The following is a 12,170-nucleotide window of genomic DNA, read 5'->3' on the forward strand; positions in this document are numbered from 1 at the left end:
CCACATTTCACTATTTCAGTGTCTAAAGAAATTGCTTTTACCACATACAGGAATCGATTGAGGGCAACCAACACAAATTAATCAAAATAAATTTTTACAATCGCAAGAGAAAATCCAAGAAAAGATAAAAGATTCTTAATGAGAGGACTCAGGCAAATATACTGGAGCAGCAGTGAGGAAAAATAAATAAATATTGTTCACCAAAAAAAGAGAGGACAAAATAATAAATCGAATACAGAAAAAGACGAGGACAGTTAAACAATAAATGTACAAATTAGAATACAAGTCCATTAAAAAAAACAAATAAATTTTCTAACAGTAAAGAAAAGAAGCACAGAATTGAACAAACGTGCTTAGCAGTTTTAGCCTCACGCTGGTGCCTACCCTCGTCCTTGTGAAAGGCACAATCGCCCACTTCAAGCCAAAAAAGCGGAGTGTGTGAAAAAGGAAAGAGAGAGACATGGGTTTCGCAGCAGCTAAGCCCAACACCCACACCATCAGCAGCAACGGCAACAAAGAAAACAGGGGGATGGGTTTACTCCTCGTGTTCTTCCCTGAGGACCAAAACAAAATCAGCAATTCCATTGATAACACCACATCGAGATTCATTCGAAGAACAAGTTCCAGCCTCCTTTTCACCAAGGCTCAATCTACCATTTCAATCTGTGCTCTTTTAGTTTTCTTTACTCTTCTCCTCTTCACTCTCTCAACTTTTGAACCCACCATCCCAACCCCAACTACCACCACCTCCACAATCAAAAACTCTCGTCGATTCTTATCCCAAAAAACCCAACTTTCTTCTTCCTCTTCTTCCTATCGGTTCTTTCCAATGTGGGATTATCAACCCCCACATGTCAAGAAAAAGTCTAATGTTTCTTCCTCTTCATTTGCTTTACAAGGGATGGGAATGTTGTATAGGCGCGGCACAAAAGCCATGAACGATCTTGTAGTTAGCCATGTTGTTGAAGATGTAAGTGAAGAGGAGCTCAGGCTGTTCTTACGAGTCTTGCATAGGTCAGGCGTCACTTCAAAAGCTGACATTGTTTTCATTTTTGGGTCGTCTTTGTTATCCTCAAGATTTAGCTTTGTTATTCAGGAAGAGAACGAGTCGTTCTTGAAACTTATTCAACACTACAAAGAGATAGATAGTAAGGGTTCCCGTGGCTCAGTCTTTAGTTTTGACCCGACCCAGTTTTGGAAATCTGGGAAGAAAGGTGTAGGGGAGCCTATTTGGGGAAAGAAGAGCCGAGGGAATTATAGTAATTCAACTGAAGCTGAAGGTGAGCCGACTCGGTTGACTTATGGCTCGGTTGTGGGGTTTGATGTGAGTGAGTTGGATCCGGAAAACTCGCTGGCTGGATTTCTAGATCACGTTCCAATGAGTTTGAGAAGATGGGCTTGTTACCCAATGTTATTAGGGAGGGTCAGGCGAAATTTTAAGCATATGATGTTATTGGATGTTAAAAATTTGATGTTACTGAGTGACCCACTCGGCCGTGTCAGGAATCGGAGTCCCGAGTCGGTTTATCTATTGACCAAGGAAAACAGCTCCAGCAAGCATAACAAGAGGAACTCGGAGAAAACCCACTGTCAGGTCAACTCAGCGATTTTGATGGGTGGAGCTAGGGGAATTCGTAGATTAGCGAACGCAATGTTGACCGAAATAGTTAGAGCTACCATGCAGCATAAGAAGAAGAATCCAATCTCCGAGCCGGGAATATTGAGTCAACTCGTGGGCAATGGGTACATACTGAAGAATGTTCACTTGATCACGTCAACCGAGTCAATTCAGGAAGCAAGTTCACTCATGGGTTTGAGCTCCAACTCGGCCGCGGATTATTCTGTAATCCAACGTGGTAATAGTAATCGTGATCTTAATTCCATAATGATGAAGCTAATATGTTTAAGTGAAGTAGAATCTTCTGTTTATAGGGATTGTTAGCAGAACAAAGAAAAAAAAATATTAATTAGTCTTTCTAGAAAATAAAAAAGAAATGTATAAGTTTTGTTCTTTTTTCTTCTGTATATTTTTGTTTTTATTTTTTTTTCCACAAGATGTTTACAATATTTTTTGATGATAAAGGAAAGTTCATGTGAAGTAGATTCTTCATTCTTGTGTTTATTAGCAAAAGAAGAAATAAAGAAGAACTAGAATTTTCAGAATATAGAACAAGATATGTTGATTTTTTTTATATATTTTTAAATATATAGAATTATATTTACAGTGAAGAAACGATGTTGAACAAAAATGTCTGGTGGGTACCTGACAAGAAAGAGCCAGAGGGGAGAAAAAACGGATTTTGGCACGTATTTGTATTTGCAAAATTTCACGTGCTTGACTCCAAAACAATTGAACTACGAGTTAGCATGTTGTTTTCATTTATTTGTCTAACATATCATAAGTTCTTCATCCCAAAAGAACCTCATAGTCTTCTCTTCTACTTTCTTGGTTTGATCCAATAATGAAAATTGTTTTGTTGTGGAATTCTTCTGCTGAGACTACTAATTAAGCTACCTTTCTTCTTCTTTTTTTTGCTAAAAGAAAAAGAAATAAAGAAGAGAACAACTTTATCATGCACTTTACCTTCGTGACCCTTTATAGCCAATCGCGCTTAAATGAATCTTTATCTTTGCAGTTTCATGTCCCAAGCCAAATCACCCATATTATGTTACTTACAAAGGACATGTAACATGTAAGGTTGGGAGCATGACACAAGAGGCCGAGAGCCTCCTTGATTTGGCTCACCTTTCCAGACATGGAAAGCAATAAAGAAAATCCCTATTATTAATTTTGTTCCATAATGAGATCAGTCAGAGATAATAGGGAGATGATAAATGGTTGAGTGAGAAAAGGAGAGTCATGGAGAGAATGTGAGGCAACTGCACACTCGTAGGGAGTTGTGAACACATTGATTAAACCCATGTGCATGTGATCTTCCCCTCCGCGTTACACTGTTCTTTTCCCCTTTTTATAGCAACAAAGCATTTAAACGTGCTGCTCAAGCGCCTTTGCTTTCACTTTTGCCACCTCTCTTCCAACCAACCAAATGCAAAATACCTTTATATATATAAAAGAACCCTCAGTAATAATTCACATGGCATTAGAATATGCAAATGAACATTAAATATTTACAGTAAGAATATGAGAAATGAACGAGTTTTTTTTTTTTTTCCTAAGCAGGAAAATCTGGGTTTGGTACTCCCAATACTGATTTAAAAAAAAAAAAAAATTTGCTGACATATTAAATTTTCCTTTACCAGTTTTGCTGAGAAGAATTTATTTGGTAGGAGAAGCTGCAGATTGCTTAAAAAGAGACACGTCTCAGATAAAAAAATATTTGTCTAGGGGGGTTTTGGTCTTTTGGTAGTCATTGTATGGTGTGGTTGCACTTGCATACTGGTTATCTATTTCCCAAATTGGAGCAAGGAAATCAAGGTTTTGATGTTATAGCTTATAGGTTTGGTTTCATATTTCCAAAAAAAAAAACAATTTTCTTTGATTCGGGAGCTAACATGGAATTGCTTCATAAAGGCATGAATGTTAACACTAATTATCACTTCAACATCATTGAGACAAACTATCAAGAGGTAAAGCTTTCTCAGAGGGAATAATAAGAAAACTAGTTAATTAGAACTAACAAGTTAAAATTGCATTCTAATTTCTTTTAAACTAAACATTTAGCGGAATGTTGGGTGCATTTTAATTTAATTTAAAAATCTTGAATTTGATTTTTGAAATGAGTAAAATGAAAATTTTAAAATAGGAATAAACCATCTCTTACATAATTTAAGATCATATATACATATATATGAATTGAAATGTGGACTTTCTACTGTATTTTGGAAATTAAGATGTATTTCTTAATTAATTTAAAAAGAAGTGGTCTCCGACTTGTGAAGGGCGCTCAGCGGTCATCGCATACATATCGGTCAGAGATGGAGTTTGTCTCACTTATCTTTGCATGTGTGGCTATTGGCTGATCATTTTTCTGCTTTTAAGAAGACAAGTTTGTCAAAAAGATTTGCCCAATATGATTACCCAAGTTTCCATTTTAAAAAATGAATAATATATTAAAGAAAAACGTGAATAGTGTATTTGATAAGAAGAAAGAAAATTAAAAGAAAGGAAAAAAAAAAACAGAAGGTCAGGAAAGGTAAAACTGATAGAGAGGAAGGAAAATTGTTTGTTTCTTTCTTTCTTTATGTTTTATATAAAAAAATAAAAATAATTAAGAGTAGAATTGTAAAAAAAATATATTTTCTTATTAATATAAAATATTAGATTTGAAAGAAAAGAGAAATATGCTATTTCATTTCTATTTCTTATTTCCCTTCTATCAAATCAACAAAGGAAAAGAAGGAAAAAATATTATTTTTTTTTCTTTCACTCTCTTCGTTTCCTTCTTCTTTCACTCCTATCAAATATGTTGCGATGATCTCCTTAGCACCATGACCACTAATTAATTTAGATTAGTATATGCTAGTAATTTGTCGCTTTAGATAAGATTAAATATTTTATGGTCTAAGATAAATTCGATTTCATTTAATAAATTGGTGACATAATTCATGGTGATTTTGATTTTTAATTAACATAACATATAGTAAGGTTTTCTCTTATGAGTTACATATGATTCATATCTCTCCTAGCAACAGCTTTCCCAGTGTAAATCACAAGACACACCATAGACATTACTCCAAGATCCAATTAGCTTAATACATAGTTAAAATTTGGAATCCCATTGGGAACATTTGGGGTTGAAATTTTGGAATAAAAAACAATAGGTATAACTCAAATTTCTTATTGCACAGCACAAGGGAGAGAAGGGGGACAAGTGTGTGTTGTTTTATACTGTCCAAGTTGTGAGCATGATAAATGGGAGGAGGCATATTCACACACTTTATCCTAACCGATAGCGTATGTGGACGTGGTGTCTATAAACCTCTACTTAGCTCATGCATTTAATGGCCCTGCTTTCATTCGCTATTTAGCTAAAATGAAAGCTCCAATTATTCAAGAGCAACGCAATCTATTCATAATTGTCGCTTATCATAATTCCTTCTTCAAATCCAGGTCTTAATTCCAACTCTCTCTCTCCTAAATAATTGAAAAACGCCAAAAAATATATCATTAAGTAAATGTCTATATCCTTTCCTTTTCTTCTGTACATAAATTAACTAGATGAACTTAAAACATGTAATGCTGACCAAGTTATGTGTAAGATTTATTACATGTTTATAAATTATATATCTCAAATTTTATACAAAAAATAATAAAAAATATTAAAAATTAAAAAGTGATGACTGTCAAATTTGATATGTATAAACATGATGACGAAATAAATTTAGTGGTTATGGGTTGATGTTACTATGCCCTTTTTATTTATATTTATTAAGCTAAAAATGTTAATATTTGAAATGTAGAGATAAAGAAAGTAGAATAATTCATCCATACGTATATAAGACTCGAGAGCTTAGAACGAGGGTGTTTTTTTACGCAAATTATGGCCTCGGATGCCCATCTCTCTCTCACCCCAAAAGTCCATCATTTTCACCCCCCACTACAAAAGGCCATCCATCCACCGACAACCCAATAACGTGCCACGTGTCATCACATGATTCATACATGAAAATTACAGCCCAAGTTTGATTGGATTTTGAAGGGTAAGATGCTTGTGGGCCCCTACAAGGTAAAAAATAAAAAATAAAAATTTCCAGAAAAGATAGGATACTAAAGGCGTAAATTTTGAGTGGAAAGGCCCACATTTTTTAAAGGGGGTGAAATAAGGGGAAGCCAAATGAAGAAAATTCCAAAGGGGTTGTATTGTATCGTATGTATGTATGCATTATCTAATGGACTTTAGCATAGGTTCCCACCTTGTTAGTTGATAAAGACTTTAGAAGATTGGATGTACAAATGCTAGCTGGATAAATTCCTTCGATATATTGGTCCCCTTATTATAGACGAGAGTTTCCCTAATTCAAGACAAACTATTCCTCACCTCTCTTAAATATTCCCAATATTCACTCTAGATAATGTCACCCTTTCCGTCTTTTAGTTTGCCTGTGCCTAACCTCTCTTGCATAGCTTTGATGGATCAAAAACTTTTATCAGTGCGATTATACCAGCATTAATGTATCATATCTTATTAGAACAAAACATATTTTTCTTATAAACGCGCAAAATCTCTTTATTTTGTTTTGAAATTATGAGTATCAAATATTTAAATTAGACATTTGAAAAATTAAGACAATTTAAACAAAAGTAAAATGTTGAAATACGTTTATAAGAGAACACGAAAGTGATTAAAATTTAAAATCATAAATGGAATGTAAATTATGAAAATAACGAAATGCAAATTATAAGATGGAAAACAATTACCTTTCGCATCTCATTGTTTTCAAAATCTTGATATGCAAAGAACCTAAAAAAAAAAAATCAACAATACGAGGAAAAGAAAATAGGCATGAATAAGTGAGTGGTGGGCACGAGAGAGAGAAAAAATTGGGCACCGTCTCTTCTAGCTGCTTTAATTTGAGCACAAAGTAAGGAGTTGGGCAAGAAAGTAGACACCCAAAGGTTTAGGATTAGGCGCCCCTATTCTCATATATTTAACACTACAATTAAATATATAGATAAAGCGCCGTACGTGCAAGTGCAACGGTGCCAACTCAAATATTTTTTATTAAAAAATAAAGATTTTTTAGATATAATGCTTAAATAAGTTTTTAAACTATTTAAAGATATTTAAATAAATTTTTATTTTTTATTACGTTTAATTAAGTTTTTATATTTTTATTTTAGATCAAATAAATTCTTATTACTAATGATTGACTAATTGTTATTAAAAAAATTATGATTTGTCATTTTATATCTACATGGCATTAATATGACACTGATGTAGAGAGTGAAAAATGTCACATGATTATATTATATATCAAATTAATATGTCATATTGTTATCAATTATGATATGCTAGTATGTCATATTATAATTAATTATGATATTTTAACTTACCACATCAGCATCATACGATATAGAATAACAAATGATATTTTGACTAAGTCAATCATTAATTATAAGGGTTTATTTGACTCAAAATAAAAATTAAAAGACTTATTTGACTCAAAATAAAAATATAAAGGCTTGATTTTTTTTTTTTATATAAAGGCTTGATTGAATGTGATAAACGTACAAGGACTTATTTGATTTTTTCTGAATAGTTTAAAAGTTTTTTTTTTTTTGTATATTACACCTTTTTTTTGTTAATGTATGTCAAGTGACCAAAAAGATTTCGATTGAGATTTTGCGACAATCAACAAAAAAAGTCATGTGATCAAAATTAACAATAAAATTTTAACATTTATTATCGATTATTCTTAAATTAACTTTTAGTGAAAGTGTAAGTGTTAAATTTGTTAAAATTGTGATAGATAGACTAAAACCACTGAATTAAAATAGTAAAGAAATGGAATTCAAACTTCAACTTTGTTTTCAACTTTCATTTTGATACTTTGATGAAGTCGAAATTGAAAAATAAAATAATGATATTCTTTTGTGAATACTAGACTTGTCCATAGATCGAACAGCTTGTCGAGCTCGTTGGTTTGATCGATTTGGACATGATTTTTAAAAAAAAAAATTGAAAGAAAGAGACTTGAATTTTATTCTTTAAATAGGGAAATCATGTACCAATTAATGAGTCAAATATTCAAGTGCTAAACATGATATTTTAAACCTTAGCATGACTTGAAACATTATCATAAATAATAATAAATTTAATTTAAACTAGTTTAAATGAACAATTTGAGATATCAATAAGATTAGTCCATAAATATTTCCAATTTATATTTCCTTAAAAACATTTTTAAAAAATTAGAAAAAAAAAGTTGATTTAGTTGAAAAATTAGAGTATGAGAAGAATATTTTTTGGGTGTTTTTACTCAATGAATCTGTACATTCCATATATAAACATAGGTCAAAGGTACAAATCTTATAATCAAGCTATTGTGCCTACAATCAAGTTCTTCTGTGTTCCTATAATCAAGCTTTTCTCACAATGAGTCTATCAACACTTAGTGTACAGCTAAGTTATCTCTAGAATAGGAAAGAATCACAAGAACAATTACAAGGATAGTTGACTATCTACCAATATTTCAACACTCTCCCTCAAGTTGGTGCATAGATGTCACACATGCCCAACCTACCCAAAAACTTTGAGAACGCTTAACTTGAAACTGCTTTGGTAAAGATATCAGCCAACTGGTCCTCTGATCGAATTTTAATCAATTCCACAATTCACTCATCCAACTTCTCTTTAATGAATAATTTGTCAACTTTCATATGTTTTGTACGATCATGTTGAAACGGATTGTGGGAAATATCACAAGCTGCTTTATTGTCACAATATAGTTTGATTGGTTGCCTAGGTGGATAGCCCAAATCCTTCAAGAAAAGCCTTATCCATAACACTTCATAAACTCCAAGTGCCATACCTCTAAATTCAACCTCTGCACTAGAGTGCGCAACAACATTCTGTTTTTTACTTCTCCATGTTACTAGATTACCATCTACAAAGGTGAAATATCCAAAAGTGGACCGCCTATCACTTACTACTTCACCTCAGTCAGCATCAGCATATGCTTCCACGCTTTGATAATCTATGTTTTTAGTAAACAAAATTCCCTTTCCAGGAGTAGACTTTAAATACCTAAAATGCACATAACAACATTCATATGTTGTTCTCCTAGATTATGTATAAATTGGTTGACAATACTCAAAGCATAGGCAAGGTCTGGTCTTATATGTGCTAAGTACATCAATCTTCTTACAAGCCTTTGGTAACTCTGTTTATCAATTAGTACTTGATTAGACTTAACGCATAATTTCAACCCTTTTTCTATTGGTGTATCAACTTGTTGACATGCTGACATACCAATTTCTTGTAACAAGTCTAAGGCATATTTTTTTTGAGAAAGGAAGATCCCTTTATTAGATCGGGACACTTCGATTCCTAGAAAAAATTTCAAGGGAGCAAGATCTTTCGTTTTGAATTCTTTAGACAAGTAACTCTGTACTTTCTTCCTTTCCTCAAGATCATTTCTTGTGATCACCATGTCATCTACATACACAATAACTGCAGTGATTTTATCTTGCTGTTTCTTTAAGAATAAAGTGTGATCTAAATTGCTCTGATGGTAGCCAGAGGTTATCATAGACTTTGTGAACCTCCCAAACCATGCTCTTGGAGATTGTTTCAACCCATACAGTGATTTCTTTAATCTACAAACCTTCTGGCTATGTTTTTCTGGTATCATGCATCCTGATGGGAGATCCATGTAAACTTATTCGGGCAACTCGCCGCCTAAAAAGGCATTCTTCACATCAAACTGTTGTAATGGCCAATCCAAGTTTACAACTAGAGACAACAAGACTCGAATTATGTTGAGTTTAGCTACAGGTGCAAAAGTATCTATATAATCGATTCCATAGGTTTTAGTGTACCCTTTTGTAACCGATGTCACTTTAAAGCATTCAATTGTACCATCTGCTTTGTACTTCACAGTAAAAACCCAATGACATCCAACTATTTTCTTTCCTAGTGGACAATTAACAAGTTCCTAAGTTTTATTTTTTTTGTAAGGATTTCATTTCCTCATTCATCGCAGCTCTCCATCTTGGGTCAATTAAGGCTTCCTACACATTGTTAGAAATAAATATAGTAGATAATTGATTCACAAATGATTGATTGGATTCTGACAAACGGTGGTTAGACACATAATAACTCATAGGATATTTAATTTTACTAAAAATATTAAGTTCATATATGGGTTTAGGAATACCTTTGGTGTGACGCTGTGGTAAATGTTTCTTAAATGATTCAGACACTAAATCAGGGACATCTTTAGTAGGCAATTGGTTTGGTGTATCAACTTCTTGTGGTGCAAGAAACTCGGATGGCAATAAAACCACAACTTCAGTTTCTAAGTGTGTGTCGCCACTTTGGTCCAAATTCATACCACTTAAGTCCAAGTTACCTACATTCTGGTTACCATGTTCAAGGAGTTCCCCTTCTTTAGAAAGTGAACATCATAGTCTAGAGTTAGAACTTCCTCCTAGTACTCCCCCTGAAGTCTAGACTCAGATGAAAAATACATGAGTTTTCATGAAAAACTACATCCAAAGTAATAAACATTTGTTGTGTGGGAGGATGATAGCATCGGTACCCCTTTTGATGAGTAATGTACCCTAGAAAAACTCATCGCAATGCTCGAGGTGCCAACTTGTTGTGTCGATGCTTATGAAGGTGTACAAATGCTACACAACCAAATACATACGGAGTCAAGTATGGGATAGTTGGGGCAACTACTGCTTTAGCAAGAGCTTGCGATGATGTTTGGAAATCAATAGTACTTGAGGGTACTTGATTGATCAAATATTTTACAAAAATTAATGATTCGCCCCAATAAAATAATGACATATGAGCTTCTATCAATAAAGCACGAACAACCTCCAATAAGTGAAGATTTTTTCACTCAGCTACCCTATTTTGTGGTGGTGAATCAGTACAAGTAGTTTGATGAATAATTCCATGTGCTTCTAAATATTATCCTAATTTAGTACTCTGATATTCTCCCCCATTGTCACTACGGATAACCTGAACATGTTCATTGTACTGAGTACGAGCCATTTTATGAAATTTTTAAAATAACAAATTCACTTCGCCTTTAGACTTCATCAAGCACACCCAAGTCATTATGGTACAATCGTCAATAAAAGTAACAAACCAATGTGATCCACCCAAGGTGGTGATTTTGGATGGGCCTCAAACATCAGAATATATGACTATAAAAAGAATTGGACTTTTATTCAAAGTTAATGGAAATGAAGCACGATGGCTTTACAAGTTCACAAACATCACACTTGAAACTAGCAACATCAAATTTTTCAAATAAACTAGGAAATAACTTCTTAAGATAACCAAAAGAAGTATGCCCCAAACGTCGATGCCATAACCAGATGTCATATCTTTTCTTCTCTCCTTCGTGGCCATCCACCTTCAAAGCTTGACTCAACTTGTCCTGTCAAACCCTATTCTATAAAATAATTACGACGTCATTTACATGCTCAATAGAATGGTTACATATTCAGGAAGTTTGAGAAATTGTTAAAAGACGATATTGCCCCTAATGGTATCATTAAGTCGATTAAGCCTTGAACTAGTTCAAATAGGAATTTTAAGGTGAAATTAAGAGTTTCACAGTTCAGGAATGACTCAAAATGGTAATTCGGAGTTCGAGGATCAATTTGGAGTCAAACCGGAATTTTCACTATCTAAAGGCAAAATGGTCATTTGCCACTTGGGGACAAAATGAGAATTTTTAGAAAAGATTTTTTTGGTCCATTTGACTTATTGGAGTATGATTTAAGTATTGGAGCATGATTTGAAGTTTAGAAGTGAAAATTTTTAATTTCGGTATAATTTGAAGTATAAGGGTGAAATGGTAATTTTGCCACCCCGGGGGCAAATCGGTAAATTTTCACCCCCGACACTTGTCAAGACCAAGGGATTTTATTCATCATGAAAATGGATAAACATGAGAAATGTGTGGTGGAGAATTAAAGAATTAAAAGTCAAATATTTAAAATTTGAGCCAATAAGGAAATGTCATGTGTCATGTTTTTATTATTTTATTATTTCTTTATAAAAAGGCAAAAAATCAGCCCATATCTCCCATAGTGATCAGCCAAACTAGAAGAGAAGAGAAACCAAGGAAGAACAAACCCTAGGTGGGAAAAATCAAAGAGAAAGTGTTGGAATTCAAGGATTTGATCAAGCAAAGGTAAAATTTCTTTGATTTTGCTAGTGATTTATCTTACCCATGCATTTTTCCTTAATTTCCATGGTTAAATTACATGTTTTTATGATGAAATTATGACTGGTCAAAATGGGTATGGAGAGAGAAAGATGTTGGAATTGTTTGATTTTGAGTTATGTTGGTGTTTAGAGTTAGTTAAACATGTTTAGAAACAAAACAACAAGAAAAGAATCCATTTTTCCCATGAACCTTCAATGGCCGAAAGTTCCAAGAAGAAAAGTGAAGATAAATTTGCCTAATTATGTGTTAATTAGTTGTGCTTGGTGAATTGAGGGATTGGAAAAGAAATGGAG

General features: G+C 33.3%; 1 protein-coding gene across 1 annotated transcript; it reads left to right on the plus strand.

The window, feature by feature from the left end:
• On the plus strand, window positions 322-2,103 carry LOC18598920. The gene has a single exon (XM_007028658.2). The coding sequence runs from the start codon at window positions 461-463 to the stop codon at window positions 1,940-1,942; it is 1,482 nt and encodes a 493-aa protein (XP_007028720.1). The 5' UTR covers window positions 322-460; the 3' UTR covers window positions 1,943-2,103.

This window comes from Theobroma cacao, chromosome 5, assembly GCF_000208745.1.
Source record: "Theobroma cacao cultivar B97-61/B2 chromosome 5, Criollo_cocoa_genome_V2, whole genome shotgun sequence".
Taxonomy (NCBI): domain Eukaryota; kingdom Viridiplantae; phylum Streptophyta; class Magnoliopsida; order Malvales; family Malvaceae; genus Theobroma; species Theobroma cacao.

Bases quoted from the DNA above. Each gene is read 5' to 3' on its own strand.
- LOC18598920 (XM_007028658.2), top strand. From the start codon at position 461: ATGGGTTTCGCAGCAGCTAAGCCCAACACCCACACCATCAGCAGCAAC.